Source organism: Polypterus senegalus, chromosome 7, assembly GCF_016835505.1.
Source record: "Polypterus senegalus isolate Bchr_013 chromosome 7, ASM1683550v1, whole genome shotgun sequence".
NCBI lineage: Eukaryota > Metazoa > Chordata > Cladistia > Polypteriformes > Polypteridae > Polypterus > Polypterus senegalus.
This window is the reverse complement of record NC_053160.1, coordinates 168,528,793-168,549,805: the sequence shown is the minus strand read 5'-3', so window position 1 is coordinate 168,549,805 and position 21,013 is coordinate 168,528,793. Positions and strand designations below refer to the sequence as shown.

General features: G+C 37.7%; 1 protein-coding gene across 1 annotated transcript in view; it reads left to right on the top strand.

The window, feature by feature from the left end:
• The window catches only part of LOC120533004 (uncharacterized protein KIAA2026), a 103,358-nt gene that overhangs the window by 38,160 nt on the left and 44,185 nt on the right, over nt 1–21,013 (top strand). Inside the window, exons 4-5 of the mRNA XM_039759591.1 lie at nt 9,884–9,966; nt 16,602–16,691. Coding sequence (XP_039615525.1) covers nt 9,884–9,966; nt 16,602–16,691 — 173 coding nt within the window. The remainder of the gene's footprint in view (nt 1–9,883; nt 9,967–16,601; nt 16,692–21,013) is intronic.

Below are 21,013 nucleotides of genomic sequence, written 5' to 3'. Positions count from 1 at the left end.
TAGCTAAAATCAGACCACTCCTAAACGATCACATGACTCATGCGCAGGCAGCGCAGGCCCGGTGTTACAACCGCAACTCCGTCCTCCGAGAGTTCTGCCCGGGGGATCGAGTGATGGTGCTCGTTCCTACCTCCCATTCCAAATTGCTAGCTCACTGGCAGGGGCCATACGAGGTTAAGGAAAGAAAGGGGCTCGTCGACTATTTAGTTAAACAACCTAATCGTCGGCTGAGCAAGAGGATCTACCATATCAATTTGTTAAAACCTTGGAAGGACAGGGAGCAGTCTCCCGACACTCGTAGATCCCTCTCCCTATTCGCTAGCACGTCTGCCCTTAACCTCGGTGATGAGCTGACACCCTTACAGCGGCAGGAGATAACCCAGGCCGTCCCCGAAGTAGTGAGCGAGTCACCGGGCCAGACCTCGCTGATTGCGCACAATATAGTCACGGACAACGGAGTAATTGTCCGGGAGAGGCCCTATAGACTCCCGGAGGCAAAACGCACTGAAGTGGAACTGGAGGTGCAACGGATGTATATGTATAGATGCATGTGTATATACGTGTGTGTGTGTGTGTGTGTGTGTGTGTGTGTGTGTGTGTATATATATATATATATATATATATATATATATATATATATATATATATATATGTGTGTGTATCTATACTAATAAAAGACTTCCCATGTAGGTAGAAGAATTTGGCAGGCTTATTCCTTACAGCTTACTTACAAAAGTTGGGCAGGTTTCATTTCAAAATTCTACGCGTAAGGGTCATAACTGGAAGCTATTTTTCTCCATATAATGTAATGGAGTTGAGTTTGAGATGGCCGTGCGGGGCGGAGTTTCGTGTGACATCATCACGCCTCGTACGTAGAGAACAAGGAAGAACTCCAAACAGCGATGAGCACAAAACGCCATTTCACAATTGAGAAGGCAGAAAAACATTATGAAGCAAATGATGCATACAAGCATATTCATAAGTACAGCTACTGCGGAAACAAAGCACGGCGTGAACCGTAAGTTTATATTAAATTAAGTTCATAAACAGGCTGCCACTAACGTTTATAATTTAGTGCCTGCCCATATAAGGCCGTCCATCAGCGGCAATCCAATATAAACACTGCCGGTAAATATTCACGGGTGAAGGACTGTGCTTATGCAGAGGAAGATGAGATGGTCAGGGTGGTGTTTGGCACAAACTCATTGAAACTGCGAGAGAAAGTTTTAAGTGCCGGGTCTTAGCTGACATTACACGAGATGGCACCAGCACAGCTGGGAACCTTCTATGCAAGAACACCAAGCGGCTCACGTGAACTGACGCGTGCACAGACAAAAGCAACAGTTCCAAAGAGTGCTGAACAAAAACCGAATTACACAATTGAGAAGGCAGCAAAAAAATATGAAGCGTCTGATACATACAATCATATTCATAAGTGCAGCTACTGCGGAAACAAAGCTCATGGTGGAAAAAGTGAATGTCCTGCTAAAGGAAGACAGTGTAAAAAAAAAAAACCTGTGCATGCAGTTTGTCACATCTCAGATAAAGAGGAAGACGAGCTGTTTATTGATGCAGTAAGAAACTAATCGATAAATGAAACCTCTTATCTTTACAACGATTGACAAACACGGAATGTAACTTGAACACAACACATCGTACAAATACAACCCTGATTGAAACAAATAATGATAATCAAATCCTTGATGACAGCAACATTCAATAACACTCACAAAACAATCACTGTATATTGACAATCATGTTAAGTTATTTTTAAAATGTTCCCTTTTCTTTTTCATAACTTCTACTTCTCCACTGCGATACGCCTGACATCATCGGTGCATGCTTCTAATGAGATGACAGATGGTGTTGTGGGGGATCTCCTTCCAGATCTGGACCAGGGCATCACTGAGCTCCTGGACAGTCTGAGGTGCAACCTGGTGGCATTGGATGGACCAAAACATAATGTCCCAGAGGTGTTCTATTGGATTTAGGTCAGGAAAGTGTGGTGGCCAGTCAATGGTATCAATTCCTTCATCCTCCAGGAACTGCCTGCATACTCTCACCACATGAGGCCAGGAATTGTCGTGCACCATTTTTAATAAATAAAAAAAATATAAATATATATATATATATATATATATATATATATATATATATATATATATATATATATATATATATATATATATATATATATATATATATATATATATATATATATATATATACATGGTGTGGCAGAAAAGTAATGAGACTGATTTTTTTATTTACCAAAGTTTTTTTTCTTTTCAAACATCAATGTTATCCCTTTTAAAGTAGTTCCCTTGGGCAGCTACACACCGATGGAGACATTGTTCCCACTGTTGGTAGCAGCGCTGGAAGTCTTCAACCGGTATGATCTTCAGCATGTCCGTTACACTCTTTTGGATGTTTTCTAAAGTCCCGAAATGACGTCCTTTGAGGACATTTTTCAGTTAAGGAAAAAGTCACACGGACTGAGGTCAGGTGAATAAGGGGGCTGGGGAACCACAGGAATGCCTTTTGAGGTCAAAATTTGTTATGGACAGGGCAGTGTGACATGGGGCGTTGTCATGATGGAGCATCCATTTGTCTGCAGTGTCTGGTCTCACGCGAATGACCCTTTTTCTGAGCCTTTCAAGGATGTCTTTATAAAAATTCTCCAAGCTTAACACACAATTTAATGGCACAACGTTGCTACAAATTCCGCTGTTCCATTTTGCGTGACCCAAAACACAACTTCGCTAATAGCAGTCACAAAAATCACGTAGTTAACAGAAGGAGTTGAAATTCGCACTGAGCTATGGGAGGGTACTGATACACGTGCTCTATAAAGGACAACAGCGCAGCGTTGCCAGATCGCTTGCAGTGTTGCCAGTCTCATTACTTTTCTGCCACACCTCGTGTGTATATATATATCTATACTAATAAAAGGCAAAGCCCTCACTCACTCACTCACTCACTGACTCATCACTAATTCTCCAACTTCCCGTGTAGGTAGAAGGCTGAAATTTGGCAGGCGTATTCCTTACAGCTTACTTACAAAAGTTGGGCAGGTTTCATTTCCAAATTCTACGCATAAGGGTCATAACTGGAAGCTATTTTTCCCCATATAATGTAATGGAGTCTTGAGTTGGAGATGGCCGCGGGGGGCGGAGTTTCGTGTGACATCATCACGCCTCCTACGTAAGTACGTAGAGCACAAGGGAGAACTCCAAACAGCGATCAGCACAAAACGCCATTTCACAATTGAGAAGGCAGAAAAACATTATGAAGCAAATGATGCATACAAGCATATTCATAAGTACAGCTACTGCGGAAACAAAGCACGGCGTGAACCGTAAGTTTATATTAAATTAAGTTCATAGACAGGCTGCCACTAGCGTTTGTAATTTAGTGCCTGCCCATATAAGGCCGCCCATCAGCGGCAATCCAATACAAACACTGCCGGTAAATATTCACGTGTGAAGGACTGTGCTTATGCAGAGGAAGATGAGATGGTCAGGGTGGTGTTTGGCACAAACTCATTGAAACTGCGAGAGAAAGTTTTAAGTGCGGGTCTTAGCTGACATTACACGAGGTGGCACCAGTACAGCTGGGAACCTTCGATGCAAGAACACCAAGCTGCTCACGTGAACTGACGCAGTGCACAGACAAAAGCAACAGTTCCAAAGAGTGCTGAACAAAACCGAATTACACAATTGAGAAGGCAGCAAAAAATATGAAGCGCCTTATACATAGAATCATATTCATAAGTGCAGCTACTGCGAAACAAAGCACACGGTGGAAAAAGTGAATGTCCTGCTAAAGGAAGACAGTGTAAAAAAAACCCGTGCATGCAGTTTGTCACATCACAGATAAAAGGAAGACGAGCTGTTTATTGATGCAGTAAGGAACTAATCGATGAATGAAACCTCTTATCTTTACAACGATTGACAAACACGGAATGTAACTTGAACACATCCTACAAATACGAGCCTGATTGAAAGAAATAATGATAATCAAATCCTTGATGACAGCAACATTCAATAACACTCACAAAACAATTACTGTATATTGACAATCATGTTACGTTATTTTTAAAATGTTCCCTTTTCTTTTCATAACTTCTACTTCTCCACTGCGATACACGGGTATATATATATAAATGTATATATATACCCGATCTACAATACATACTTTAGCATAGACAAGCCACACGCTGTGGCTAATTGTAGAGTCTTAAGCCTCTAACGCCGACATTCGAGGTTCGATTCCCGAGAGGGATGTACTGACTATGTACGCGCTACCGATTCATTTTACCTTCGATCTCCTTGGTTTGGGACGTATGAAAAATATTAGGTTAACGCAGAATCATGTTACGTTATTTTTAAAATTTTCCCTTTCTTAGCACAAGCACAGCTGAGAAGCTTCGATGCATGTACTCCATAACGCGCTAAAAATAACGATTTAATCACACTTTCAATTCCAAGCAAACGGAACTTTTGTCAATGCATGATTTCCTGGTACATCCATTACACTGATGCACACATCACAGCTACAAAAATGTTAGAGTCGGAATAAAGCGCTCCTACGACTGATCATTTCGACTTCCGAGAAGCCTTGATAAAAGCATGGTTTTGTGCACACTGAAAAGCAAGCAAAATTAGATGCATTACAGAAAGCGGACTTTGTGGCTCTTACTGGGGATCATTGGACTTCCGTGACCGTTAGTAATTCTAAATACATCTAATTACAAAATGTTCAATGATCACACTGTTTTAGCCTAATGTACAAAATAATTTTGGCTAATGTTACTCAGAGTTTAAAGAGTAAGCTGGTCAAATTACCTTTTATGTTTCTGACTTATTTTTTAAGAAGAAAACTGCACTTTATGGTGAAATTTTGGTTATTATTATTTAAAGACAATACTATTCTGAAAATGTACTTAAAGTACTTAAACTACCACTTTATTTTTAAGTCTGCCCAATTTTAACCAGGGATGATATTTTTGTTTCTGTTTTGAATTCAAATGCAGTTTAAAGGCTTTTTTTCAGAAATTAAAACAGCTTCAGTTTACAATATTCATGTCCATGTCTATTATTTGATTCTGTCGCCCACTAAAACCGCTTTTAAATAAAAAAAAAACATTTGCGATTTGGGGCAAATTTACGTGTGCGATTACATACGATTAATCAAGATTAATTCTTACACAGCCTCTAATTAATTGGATTAATTTTTTTAATCGAGTCCCACCCCTAATATACAGTGGTGTGAAAAACTATTTGCCCCCTTCCTGATTTCTTATTCTTTTGCATGTTTGTCACACAAAATGTTTCTGATCATCAAACACATTTAACCATTAGTCAAATATAACATAAGTAAACACAAAATGCAGTTTTTAAATGATGGTTTTTATTATTTAGGGATAAAAAAAAAATCCAAACCTACATGGCCCTGTGTGAAAAAGTAATTGCCACCCTGAACCTAATAACTGGTTGGGCCACCCTTAGCAGCAATAACTGCAATCAATCGCTTATATAACTTGAAATGAGTCTTTTACAGCTCTGGAGGAATTTTGGCCCACTCATCTTTGCAGAATTGTTGTAATTCAGCTTTATTTGAGGGTTTTCTAGCATTAACCGCCTTTTTAAGGTCATGCCATAGCATCTCAATTGGATTCAGGTCAGGACTTTGACTAGGCCACTCCAAAGTCTTCATTTTGTTTTTCTTCAGCCATTCAGAGGTGGATTTGCTGGTGTGTTTTGGGTCATTGTCCTGTTGCAGCACCCAAGATCGCTTCAGCTTGAGTTGACGAACAGATGGCCGGACATTCTCCTTCAGGATTTTTTGGTAGACAGTAGAATTCATGGTTCCATCTATCACAGCAAGCCTTCCAGGTCCTGAAGCAGCAAAACAACCCCAGACCATCACACTACCACCACCATATTTTACTGTTGGTATGATGTTCTTTTTCTGAAATGCTGTGTTCCTTTTACGCCAGATGTAACGGACATTTGCCTTCCAAAAGTTCAACTTTTGTCTCATCAGTCCACAAGGTATTTTCCCAAAAGTCTTGGCAATCATTGAGATGTTTCTTAGCAAAATTGAGACAAGCCCTAATGTTCTTTTGCTTAACAGTGGTTTCGTCTTGGAAATCTGCCATGCAGGCCGTTTTGCCCAGTCTCTTTCTTATGGTGGAGTCGTGAACACTGACCTTAATTGAGGCAAGTGAGGCCTGCAATTCTTTAGACGTTGTCCTGGGGTTTTTTGTGACCTCTCGGATGAGTCGTCTCTGCGCTCTTGGGGTAATTTTGGTCGGCTGGCCACTCCTGGGAAGGTTCACCACTGTTCCATGTTTTTGCCATTTGTGGATAATGGCTCTCACTGTGGTTCGCTGGAGTCCCAAAGCTTTAGAAATGGCTTTATAACCTTTACCAGACTGATAGATCTCAATTACTTCTGTTCTCATTTATTCCTGAATTTCTTTGGATCTTGGCATGATGTCTAGCTTTTGAGGTGCTTTTGGTCTACTTCTCTGTGTCAGGCAGCTCCTATTTAAGAGATTTCTTGATTGAAACAGGTGTGGCAGTAATCAGGCCTGGGGGTGGCTATGGAAATTGAACTCAGGTGTGATACACCACAGTTAGGTGATTTTTAACAAGGGGCAATTACTTTTTACACAGGGCCATGTAGGTTTGGATTTTTTCTCCCTAAATAATACAACCATCATTTAAAACTGCATTTTGTGTTTACTTATGTTATATTTGACTAATGGTTAAATGTGTTTGATGATCAGAAACATTTTGTGTGACAAACATGCAAAAGAATAAGAAATCAGGAAGGGGGCAAATAGTTTTTCACACCACTGTATATATATATGTAGATATATATATGTAGATTTGTATATGTTGTATATACAGTATGTATATATGTGTGTGTGTGTGTGTATATATACAGTATGTGTATATATATGTATATGTATATATGTATGTGTGTATATATATATAACTGTATATATATATATATATATATATATTTATATATATGTTTATATGTATATATATGTTTATATATGTGTCTGTGTGTGTATATATGTATATATATATATATATGCCAGCAACACTCATATCAATGACAAAACAATTACATTAACAATCATCTTACGTTATTTTTAAAATGTTTGCTTTTCTTTTTCATAACTTCTTTAACACACTACTTCTCCATGGCCTGGTATTCTGCTAGTATATATATATATATATATATATCTATATCTATATCTGTATGTATATCTATATCTATATCTATATATATATCTATATCTATATCAGTATATATATCTATATCTATATCTGTATATATATCTATATCTATATCTATATATATATATATATATATATCTATATATATACACACACACACATATATACTGTACAGTCTTTGGGGTGCGAGCAACTGTTGCTGGGGGTGCCAGAATCCATGAAGGAAGAAAAATGAAAAACATTATTTGTACAAAATCTTTATTTATCCATTCCTAAATAATTAAATGGGCAGGCCATTTCGTATCAGTGCAATACGCTGTTTGTTAAAACGGATGACTCCCGCTCTTACGTGCATGTCTGCGTGGATATTATGAACTATCGTTTCTGTTCAAGTTCTATTTAAATTTTAAATAGAAGGAATTTTTATTTAGTCGACAGAATATTATTCTGGAATAAATCAACTCAAACCTTAAATAACTTATAATATTTTGCTCTCCATAAAAATATATCCTGTCAAAATTATACAAATTCAAATATGAACATGGTGCATAACAAAACCTGGAAATATAAATAAAATGTGTTCTTTTCAGCAATAACAAATCAAATCATTCAGTTGTCTTTGCTCTTATGTCATTTTATCAAAGCTGGACGCCTGGCATCTTTTTTTGACAAGAAGTTTGTTTCTGTTTGGTGTGAGGTTCTGTGTTGTGGAGATTCTCAGGATGGACTGCAGGTGCTCATCAGTGAGGCGACTCCTGTGTGCTGTTTTGTTAGTCTTAATGACTGAGAAGAGCTTCTCACACAGATATGTGGTACCAACCATGCACAAGGTTTCGAGCCGCATGTAGATGGAGCTGGAGCATTTGTGCGGGAATTGAGTGAATAAAGTGTGCGGGCCCTGCAGTATCGTACTTTGCCTTCAGTGTGCCATTACACTGCAGCTCAGTCGCCTCCATCTGAATCTGCACAGGTGCAGTTTCCACATCGACGGCAAATGGGTTGCGAAACAACTCAAAATTCTTTTTTTTTGTTCTTCAGAGTCACCAAAGCGCTGTGTGAACTCAGTGCGCAGTGCGCTCAGTTTATCAGCAAAGTGCGTATTTGGGAGCACCGTTGTGCCGATTTGGTTCAACATTACTTGGCAACAGGGAAAGTGGGGCAAGTTGCACTGGGTGCATTCTGAGGAAGATTACAGAAAAATTTCTGCTGCTTTGAAGGTCCCAATGAGCACAGTGGCCTCCATCATCCGTAAGTGGAAGAAGTTCAAAGCCACCAGGACTCTTCCTAGAGCTGGCCGGCCATCTAAACTGAGCGATCGGGGTAGAAGGGCCTTAGTCAGGGTGGTAACCAAGAACCCGATGGTCACTCTGTCAGGGTTCCAGAGGTCCTCTGTGGAGAGGGGAGAACCTTCCAGAAGGACAACCACCTCTGCAGCAATCCACCAAATAGGCCTGCATTGTAGAGTGGCCAGACAGAAGCCACTACTTTGTAAAAAGCACATTGCAGCCCGCCTGGAGTTTGCCAAAAGGCACCTGAAGAACTCTCAGACCATGAGAAACAAAATTCTCTGATCTGGTGAGACAAAGATTGAACTCTTTGGTGTGAATGTCAGGCGTCACATTTGGAGGAAACCAGGCACCGCTCTTCATCAGGCCTATGCCAAAAGTCTGAGGTCAAGAGCGCTCTGGAGCAGGTTTTCATCCAGGATATGTCTGTACATTGCTGCAGTCATCTTTCCCTTTATCCTGACTGGTCTCCCAGTTCCTGCCGCTGAAAAACATCCCCACAGCATGATGCTGCCAACACCATGCTTCACTGTAGGGATGGTATTGGCCTGGTGATGAGCAGTGCCTGGTTTCCTCCAAACATGACACCTGGCTAGGAATTTCCTAAAGTCTGGAGGTAAGTAATGTGCCAATGTTCTACATTCGCCCACTTGGAGAGAAAAGCATAAATCTTCAGCTAAGGACTATCCTCACTCTCTAGTCTCTCCTTTCCTCCATATTGTATCATACTTAGCAGTACAGCCAGAATTATTCTTGTAGATTTTTTTTTCTGGTGGTTCTTCATGTTTTGATTTGCGTCCAAAATAAAGACTTACTTCGAGCTGAAGAGTTTATGAATGTAAACAATACCACATTATGGTCAAAACTCTGCTATTGATTTAGATAAGTGACTTGCTTTGTATCTGGTGGTGTTGCTTAAATCATTCCAGCCAGTCAGCCAGTGGGACAAAATCTTCTGACACCAGCTTGGTCACAATTTTGAAGGCTAATTTTGCCATTGTCGCTGAATGCTCATTTGGCTTTAAGGGACCTGCTTTCTATAACTCCATTCCTAGGCGTGTTTGTGAAGTTAAATAAGTGGACTTATTCAGCCAACCTAGCTTCTCTTCATTTTAATGTATTTAGCTCGAACAACATTCTCTAATTGTATTCTTCTTTTGTCTGTTGCACTGGTCCTGCAGTATTGTTTTATCTACTTCAATTTACTATTCAGTTTCTGTTTTCTGAAGTACACTTTGTTCCCTTTAAGTTTATTTTGCACTGAGAGTTATTTTCTTATTAATACAAGGACTGACTTTTTGTTTGAGAAAAAATTTATTGTTCTCTTTTACATTTTAGATAAAAGATCCTTAACTAGAGAGGAGTCTAGCCCAAAGAAAAGAAAAACGTCTCCTCGTCTTCCTGCTGAGCCCAGATTTCAGGTACGTTTGGGTTAATTTAACAAGCAAACTGAAAAATGCATTTTTTAATTTGTAAATGAAAATAGCATTTTTTTACTTCTAATTCCAAACATAAAATGTACTTGTGTTTTTTGTCTAAAAAGCCTGAATAAGCTTTTTTCTGACTACTAGTGTTTTTGGTCAGAGAAACATGCATGTTGCTGAATAATGCTCACTGACAAGTTCTAATTAAGTACAACAATGTTAGTATTAGCACACTTCCTCTCACTAGATTATTGTATGCTATTGCATTAAATATTCATTTCTCCTGGATTTGCACCATTTGCATTGTTGTAATCTATGAAGCTTTTTTTGTACTCAAAATCCAACAGTATGAATGACTTAAAGCTTAAAAGCATAAAAATGTACAACATATGTAACATCAAAATTGTCAAAACTTATTGTGACTTACACATTTATTCACTGAATGATAAATTATGAGAGTTGAATTAATAATGCAAATCGCTAATCATTGTGTGTATAAACTATTTACAGACCTAGAATTCTCTTAAGAAAATGTCATGCTAGCAGTTAGTGTACATGAATTGATGAGTCATGTTGTCTATGTAGGAAAGATGAGTCTCCCATTGAAAATGTGGTGCCACATACTGCATCCCAAAACCATAAATAAAAATACAATATGTACAAGAGAACTTGCGTTATAACCTGTTTTCCCAAGAACATGGTGACCTGCTCTGTAAAATTTACAGTATAAATACATGTTGGCATTGTCTGCTATGCTGTTGAAGTGTGCCAGTGTATCAGTAAAATATATTTACTGGCCAAATAATAGTGAAATAGTGCAAAATTTTGTTAAAACATATAGGAAAAAAATGTTTTAGTTTTAAACTAAATTCAGTACACACTTGCCATCCAGTCGTCTCACTTTAAGCATATAAACAAGTGAGCACCATGCTTGGTTAAGAAGATTATAAATATTACTTCCTCTCATTTTCTTGTTAAATGTGACATTACTACATACTGTAGTATCAGGCTTGCACATTGAACTTAAAAGAAACTTTAGAAACAACTGGATGCTAATGGGAGTAAATTAATGGTCTGTGGTTATGCCAAGTCAGAAAATCAAATCTATTTGTTAGGTGTGTAAAGAAACTTTGTGCAAGTTGAATTGATAAAACAGGAAGTGTTACTGACGCATCTTCCCTATTATTTACTATTTTGTATGCTAAATGCAAGCAAATTAAATTTTTATTTTTAAAATTCAAACTTTATTGTCAAGCTTTATATTTAAAAGTGTAAAGGTTTTGTTTCTCAATAGCTCCATTTGCATATGTAAAATATCTTAGCTACTACAGGATTTTTTCAAATCTAAATTGGATGTATATGAGTGAAGCAAGAATAAAGTGTTTATGCAGGAGAGGTATTTGCCACAAGTTTACACATACAGTACATAAGTCGCTGGTCTTTACCAGTTTTGTAATTTTGAGTTGAACTGTTTTGCGTTTAAATGGCATCTTTGTTAAAGCAGGAGGGTGCTTATGCCTGAAAGCTGACATAAATGTAAAACTTGTTTTTCAAAATCAGTAGTGTTGGAAGTGTTTTTTTTTTTTAAATATTTTTGTTGGTAGTCGTATCCAAAAAGTGATTAGGCAATATATATTGTTGTTGCTTTTAGGTAGAGGATGGTTTGTGTGAAAGAGTTGACCTTTGTCCCAAACTCCCCTTCATTTTGTTGGAAAGTGTGACAGGCTGCCTGTTTTGTCTGTAGACGATTGTTTGATTTTTATGGTTCTAAATTCTTGTTTTCTAAAACTAAAATTCTTATTTATTTGATTTATTTACAGTTTATTTACAGTTTTACAGATGTTCCTTGAAAGTGCAATTTGAATTGTGCTCCTTTAAGAATTTATATTTTCCCTTTTACTGTGCAGACTTTGAAGTTGCTTTAACTACGATTAAGTAGTAAAATGAGTACTTGAAAAAGCAAGAGTGTTAGTAAATTACATTACCTTTAAAATCTCATACTTCTGTTAATAACTAGTTATAAACTCTTTTCTCATTAATAAAATTATTAAACAGCAAAACAAGCTATTTGTAGGGTATGAGATGTTTAATATAAACTTAAAATGGAAATATGTATATATAGTAAACATGGTAATTGTTTTTTATTTTTTATTTTTTTTAATTTTTTTTTACATTAAGATTACAAAATGCAAAGAAAAGAGAGACTAGGAAAGAGGAAGGGGAGCTGTTGAATCTAAGTTGTAAGTGAATGTGAATTGCATTATAAAAGTAAAGATGAAATTATCTCTCAGCTGTGATGCCTTTTCAAACGACGTCCTGGACTTCATTACTCAAATAACCATAGGCAAAGTCAATCCTTTTAAAAAAAAAAAAAAATTTTATGTATATAACAGCAGTGACTCTCAGAATGTACTGTTTCAATGCTCTTTATAGTAAACAAGTTGAGAAATGTGTAAGGAATTTTGAATTGATAGTAATAATGTAAAGAGTAATGATAGAAACATTAATATAAGTTTTAAGTGGTTCTAGGAAGATAAAAATGAATTAAATAGACCAGTTTTGTGTTTTTAATTTTATTTTGTTCTTTTAAAGTGACAGCAGAAATATAAAGAGTAATAATAAAAACCTATTAGTAGAATATATATTTTAAGTGGTTGTAGACAGATAAACATAAAAATAGTCAATTTTTCATTCATTTTTTAATTATTTTTTTTTTAAACTTTGTGCTTTAGCTAGTATAAGAATCTAGGACAACTAGACTAAATGCAGAAAGTGGATCGACTGAAAGAGTGGGCACAACACGAAATGGAGAATGAAAACATTTGGGTATATGCAAGCACTGCAATGTCTGGATTGCAGAGACAAAAATTTTAAGTGGTTAGAGACAGACAAAGTGGTTCTGGAAAATAGAACTGAATTAAACTGTTTTATTATTTGAGACAAAAGGTAAAAGCACAGTAATGGGACGATTGCGTAGGCAGTAAACAACACAGCTGGATTAGAGGGAGTGTAGATTCTTTTTTTTTTTTTTTATTTTGTATTATACAATTTCTTGTGTTAGGAATTTGTTAGTTTTTGCAAACTCCTTGGCGTCACCCTGGAGCAATTGCAGGTTAAGGGCCTTGCTCAAGGACCCAACAGAGTAGATATCTGTTTTGACAGTAACAGAGATTTGAACCACCAACCTGCCGGATACCAGGGCAAAATCTTAACCTAAGAGGCACCACTAGATGGCCTGACTCCCAACCTTAAAACAATAAAATGGTAAAGAAAGGCAGTGATACACACATTCAGAAAGTAGGCATGAGTAGTCCAGCAAAATGGCACTTTTTATTGGCTAACTAAACAGATTACAATATGCAAGTTTTCGGGGAAGCTAGGCGACTGTGAATATGCTTCAATGTTTTCTTAAACAAAACACAGAAGGAAGTGAAACCTTTGTGCTTCTAATAGTTATAGTTTTACTATGAAAGTGAAAATGGACCTTCCTCTGGGTCTCAGCTTTGCGTTTCTGGGGTTTTTCACCCTTCTGTTGTGATGCAACATTATTTTGGTCACACACAGGATCCATTCTACTTGCAATATAGGTGTTTCTGGATTTCTGCATGGTTCACCTTAGGTTAGTGTTGATGTGCAATGTTTCCAAAGGTGTTGGCGCATTCCTCTTGGAAAAAATGCTTGCTGGAGTTTTCTACTCATGGACAAATATAGGTGTCATTGGAGTTGAAGACCTGAAGATGTTCCTGAAGCTCAGCCTTCTTTTTGGAGTCTTAGAGGGCTTTAACCCTGCTTTAATGCATGTGTTTGAGTGCTTTTGATGCTTGAAGGCATACTAAAACTTTATTGTTTTGGTCAATTGAACAAGAAAGTATTTTATGTATAGTTCACTTGATTTGAAATTAAGAAGTCATGCTTATGAATGTGTGTGTGGCTAATATATTAGAATTTTAACTTGCTTTTGTTTACTACAGGAAGGCATTGACCTTTACAAATATCAAGTGAGAACTAGTTTTGGTGAAACTGTAGTCAATCTAGTATATGCTAGGCACCAATCAGCTGTTTACAAGTAGGACTGTAATTTTTAGAGGCAGAATGTAAGACACTAGCCAACCCGCGGTATACCATAAGCCGCATAATCAGGCCGGTTTTTTAATGATTTTTAAGCACAGGGAGAAAATTAACATTTGAAAAATCGGTAATGTAATAAATCAGCAAGAAAAGCAACATTGTAACAATGCACGGAATGAACCAACACACAATCGTCCGTGTTACAGGCTGCATATGGCGACTCACCTCCGCGAGAAACGTGCCTCTATGAACAGTCAAGGTGGCTCGGAGGTACATGAGGCCTCTACGACAGACGAATATAAATGACGCCATTCTTTCTGTGTCGTCGTGTCCGAGTTGGTGGGCGTGGCTCTGCGAGTTGTCGTCGTATCCAATGGTCTTGGAGTTGGTGGGCGTGGCTCCTCCCTGCGTGCACCTTAGGTGTCTTACTTGTCAGCGGCTTAGTGAATACATGCCCCTTCCGGCGTGCTTTCCATGGGTGTCTTGCCTTAGTGAATTATATATATAGATAGTCCACATTAACAGGAATACATTTGAAAGTGTAGCTTTATATTGTCTCTTTTTGCCTTCCATTAACACTAAAACAGCATTTTGACCACCAAAAACTAACCTTGCTCTAAGACACTTTTTTTCTTCTTTCGGCTGCTCCAGAGTATAAATTTGAAAATGCTGGGTAAACTCATTAAAATGCAGGTTGAGAAAACTGAGGTTTCTGAAACCACTGATGTGTGATTGTCATGTGATCAGGCACCGATTTCAGTTTTGCATCCTCCGATCTCATCTTTCCTCAGGGCATAGTCTACTCCTAAGTTCTCTACATCAGCTAACAGGTTCACGCCTTGAAATACTCAAATATTTCACTCTCGTTTATTTTGATAGGATTCACGGTGTGTATCTTTTAGGTCTGTGACAACATTATGCTTATTTATATCATTTTAAGCAGTTGTACATTATCCAGACAAAGAAGTCAGTATAGTTTTGCCCCTTGTTCTTTCAGCATTTCAAATTTACTTTGTTTGCTCCATAAACTTAACATTGCACTTGGGTGGGAAACCATGCATGCCCAATTGAAAAGATTTTGTATTTCAGAATGAGTAATTTTGATCTGAAAATGCTATTGTGTCGAGAAAAACTTTTAAACAACAACTGTGGTTTCAGATCTATCTGTGTTAGTGTGTACTAAGCCTAAGAGCAGTGTAGAGGAATATAATACAGAAAGTGAGCTTACTTTTTCATTTTGTGGCTAAAAATATACAAGTAGAGTGTCAATTGTAAAAGAGAAGCATTTTAAAAGTAACCTGTCCAAATATGATTAAATCTTGGAGTAAAATACCTCAGTGTGCACCTTTTTTGCTAAACACATTATGACTTGATTGGAAGTGACAACTGGTATGGGTTTTTAAAAATTTATTAAAATATCAATGTAGTAAATATATCGTGCGTAAATCAATAATGTTAAATACAGACACTTTTTACTCTTTAAACTTGCTCAGTTAGAAAATAAATTGCATACCTTTCCACAACAGGTAGTTCAGTTGCCCTGTTCACCTTCAGAGGGCAGTGTAAAAGGTGACCTTTACTTAAAGTGAAGCAAGTTCCATACCTATTCTGATCAAAATTGATAAATTGTGTGTTTGCCAAATAGTGCTTAATACAGAAGTCTCTGTCTTAGGAGATTGTGACCTAGGGACCTCCTGCTATTTTGGTGTCAAGGAAACGAGACAAACAAGCATAGGCAGTGAAAGGTTTTCTTGATTGCATAGGAAGAATATTTGTTTACCGTATTCCTTTCTAATCCGTCCGCATATTGTCTATTTGGGATCACTAATTAACCAAACGTGCACATCTTTAGGGATGTGGGAAGAAAAGCAGAGTATTCTGAGGAAAATCCACATGGACATTTGGATAACATACAAATGCCACAACAACCAGGAGTGTGATTCAAGCCCTTGAGTCCAGACCGGTGAGGTGGCCAAACTATCCACTGTGCCACCCAGCTGCCCTTCTTTTAACACAACTTTATTTAGTTCAGTACAAACATAGTTAATAGTAAATATACTTTTTTCAGTTTATTTCACTTATTTCTAAACAGTTTGCTATTAATTGTTAGTCTGTTGTTCTGTGCCTCTGTGCTGTTCTTGTTGAAAACTTAACAGTAAGACATGTCAAACATCGAGTGTTTAAATTTACAATACAGAAAAATGCATTTGGTGTTGGCCTCACATTTTTGAATATAGCTGCTAAAAGCTGGCCAAGATCTGCAGTGAACAGGATCTGGTGACATAACAAGGAATGATTTTTCTTGTGCATGGAGATACTGTAACTCTCGTGGGATTGTCCAGATTCTGCTGAAATAGACAGAGTCCTTTCCCAAGTGTCAAAGCTTTGCCACCATTCCTCATTGTTTATAGCTATAGTGTTACTACTTAATGTTTGCATGGATGTGCTGTATTTTGCTGACTAAACAGTGGGAGTTTTAAGGGGAAAATCATTATCTCTAATTTGGTAAATATTACGTGTTTATTTATTTTGAAGGAAACTGAAAAATATTTACCTTTTTTCAGCTTGTGTGCACAAATCTTGATGAACTCAGGGAGTTAATTAGTAAAACAGAGTCTGAACTTAAAGAAGTTGAAAGCAGCAGGAAAAAATCTGTAAGTATCAATAATTTTTTGTTGTTGTTCTTAAACTCTTTCTAACCCTGTTGGAGAGCTTGATTTAATCATGAGTATTTGACAGAATGCTATTTTATTTAGATTAATTGGCTATAACAGTAAATTATGCAGTTTCCTTTTGTCTCATGAATTCTAGAAAGACATGGAATGGCTAAGGTAAGGCATCTGCAGAAATAAAAGGGTGGGCAAAAATGAGTTTTACAGTTGTGAGTATGCAAAAAACAGAGTTTAGCACTTCTGAGATTGTACCTAAGCGCACTGTGCCATTGTGACATTATTTTGAGTTAATAAAGCTATTGTAATAATCATAACCTGCATGTCTGTTTCCATATGAATAAATGTAAACCTACTTTTGCCCACAACTTTATAATGGACAAGACAATGCTTAGTGGCATGGCTTAAACGTGAAAGAAGTAATGATCAGTCTATGCATTAACATAACACTTAAAAGGCATATATGTGCTTTACTAAAATATTTGTTTGTAGATGTATACAATAAACCAAATACATATATGATTTTAAAGTAACCAACTATTTATCATCCGTGTGTCCTTTCTGCTGAAATATATTTTTATAGCCTTTCTGGAAACTGTACAGTGATTTTGAAAATATTTACCTCTTTTGAAATAGTTAACACAGCTAAAAATGAAATATGTCGATGTTTAAATTAGACCTTTACCATAATCCAAAAAATAGTGAAAACAGAATTCTATCAAGTCTTCTGAAATAATCTATACAATAAAAGGCAAAGCCCTCACTGACTGACTGACTGACTCACTCATCACTAATTCTCCAACTTCCCGTGTAGGTAGAAGGCTGAAATTTGGCAGGCTCATTCCTTACAGCTTACTTACAAAAGTTAAGCAAGTTTCGTTTCTAAATTCTACGTGTAATGGTTGACAACGTCCGCCATTTTGAACTTTCTTATTTATGGCCCCATCTTCACGAAATTTGGTAGGCGGCTTCCCTGCGCTAACCGAAACCGATGTGCTTACTTATTTCGGTGGTATGACGCCACTGTCAGCCGCCATATTGAACTTTCCAACAGTCTTTGTTACTTATGGGCCCATCTCCAAGAAATTTGGTACGAGGGTTCCCAACGCTAACTGAATCCTACTTACGTACATATATACGTCCATAGCCTGCAGCTCGATCACCATGTGAGACGGCGTTGGGTCCCCCATCCCAACGCCTCCCACGTTGTTGGCTGCCTGCCTATATAAGGCCATCCGTCACTTTGGTCTCTACAATCCCTTCCTTGCTTCGCCACGGGATTCACGTCTCCCTGCTGATAACTAAAGCCTTTTTATTTATTCCACGACTTCTCCGCTGTTTTATTATTCTTTTATTACGATTATAGTTATTGTTTAGGTATTTTAGACTTACTTTACATTGTTCAGGTACCCATTTCCTTTATTGTTCCAACCGTACCCTCGTTAACATGCCTATTGAGGTGATCACCATTAATCAAAGAACTGTCACTTACCGAGTGGTTTCCATGCCCGGAGATGGCACCTGCCTTTTCCATTGTCTTTGTTACATATTGCACGGCCATATCAGACTCACTCTTGATATCCGGTGGAACATTGTGTCTTATGTATTGAATGACTGAGACAGGTTCAAGCTGTGGACTGATGACGGTACAGGAGATAATTATACTACACAGGACCACTAGAAGAGTGAAATGCTTAAGCCCTTCACCTATGTTTCTGCGTGATGGCTGCCGCTGAATTGTTCAGTTGTCGCTTTCAAGTGTACCGAAATGGCCAAATATTTTACACCTTTGGACAACCGCCAATACCTCTTAAACATCTTAGATTGACAGGTGACGATTTCAGTAGTGTACACTTCGATGTTTATGAATGTTTAAACTCTCAAAGGCTGGATGTGAAGTTATCGATGAAACCGGTTGTATGCTTACAATGCTTGACAGATGCAACACAACAAGTCCTGCAAATACTGTCGCAATTGAAACAAACCATGAAACTCAAGCCGATTGTGACAGCAGCAATCCAAGCTGTGAGATTTGAAACAAGATTACTTTTCACATGGCCAACTGTACGTTGCATGCTCAAGAGTAAGCTCAGCGCACAACTTGGTCATATTACAACCGGAGGGTCGAACTGACAATGTGGTATACAAAGAGATCCTTGTCAAATAATTATTGGTATATTTTCCCTCCGTTTAAAAGGTTTAATTTTCTTCTTAATAAAAATTTTAAGGCAGTACTTCGCCGCTGCGAAGCTCGGGTATTTTGCTAGTTATTTATAAAAACGAAAGCACAATCTCCTTGCTTTGACACAGTTAAGTCAAGTTTTCGTTTATCCAGTTATCTTTAACACTAGAATTACCAGCCCCTACGAAAAAACTTGTAGATCTGTCCCACCTTAAATCCCTTCGTACCTTTCCGCCAGCGTCTTTTGTCCTATAAATGTGTCAATAAGCAGCAAGTAGACTACTATCACATCCCCCCACCGCCGCACAGTTTTCTCATCTCAAGTCAGTTTACCTGTGAGTCAGTTGCTTAGAGTTGTACATGAAGTGTATAATGTGTGAAGCCTGAAGTCCAAATATTAAGTAAACACTTTCACAAAAGGTACACATATAACAGAACAATTGCGCTTCTATTCAATGATGTAACTGCAGAATAATAACCCGCGTTAGGGTGCGACATTCACACCCCTTTGAAATGACCGCTTCGGTGGCACAACAGTATCAACTGTTGACTGCTAAGCAAAACTTCACGGGTTCGACCACGCACAAGTCCGTTTTGAGAAGTGAGTTGCTCTTAATCTTTTAGAATAAAAACATAAATTTGATTTGACTCTGTAATAGCCGGTGTAAATTTAACTGTGCCCAAAACATTAACATTTATATGTTACTTACATAAAAGCCCAATCGAATGTTATTTATTGTGATTTATTTACTTATTTCCTACAGCGTAAAGTCACAAGTAGAGTTTGATCAACACAGGCATGCTCAAAAAATACATGTGTAATGCCATGAAAAGTGCATGCTGACACTTCAGTACGCAAGCAATGGTGCGAGAATGCAGTCGGACTTCTTTTTTGGGCACGTACACTGTCCAGATCTAAACACTAGCATGGAGAGTCGCTCGTGTACTGAAGAGTCTATAGCTGAAGGTGGAAGCTTCCTTCGCTGTAATTTGTATATAAGAGCTGGATTGAATGTTATTTACTTATTTACCTTGATTTATTTACTTATTTTCCCACAGCGTAAAGTCACAAGTAGACTGCAGAGCTGCCCGTGTACATATACAAAGTACAGCGATGGCAAAAGTGCGAAGTGCATTCTTTCTCCGATGTAGAACCATTGTCATCATCTGAGTTCACCTCTGTTATAGCGTGTCTTTGTGTGAAAACAACAGTGTCAGATGGGGGTGGGATCGCGACTTGAGAGAATAAAACTAAATCATATCATGGTGTATCATAAGTTTACACCAGCTGTTACAGACTCAAATCAAATGTATTTTTTTATTCTAAAATAGTTAGAATAAGAGCAGCACACTTCTCAAAACAGACTCGTGCAGAGTCGAACTCGTGAAGTTCTGATTACCAGTCAACAGTTGATAACATTGCGCCACCGAAGCGGTCATTTCAAAGGGGTGTGAATGTTGCACCCTAACGCGGGTTCTTTTTCTGCAGTTATATCATTGAATAGAAGCGCAGTTGTTTTGTTATATTTGTACCTTTTGTGAAAGTGTTTATTTGATAGTTGGACTTCAGGCTTCACACATTATACACTTCATGTTTGCATTTTGTCAATTATTACTAAAACATGAAAAATGTTTCTGTTTTAACAATGTGTTTACATGGATTGTTGTAGACACGGAACACACGTGAAATGCATGTGTTCCAAATAATGATATAGTATTTATAAAAGGTGTCATTTTGCTTGACTTCAGGCTTCACACATTATACACTTCATGTACAACTCTAAGCAATTGATACACAGGTAAACAGACTTGAGCTGAGAAAACTGTGTGGCGGTGGGGAATGTGATAGTAGGCTACTTGCTGCTTATCAAAGCATTTACAGGACAAAATACGCTGGCAGAGAGGTGCGAGCAGATTTAAGGTGGGCCAGATTTACAAGTTTTTTCGTAGGCTTTGTTAATTCTAGTGTTAAAAAACACATTTTTATCTGAATGGAGTCCAACTCCTGAGTGCACACGCTGATCTTCTAGTGTCAGGCATTGAGGGCAATGTTAAGCATATGCATAACAAGAACTGAACAGACATTATACTTGTACATAGAATCTTGCATGTGTTGAAGGGTATC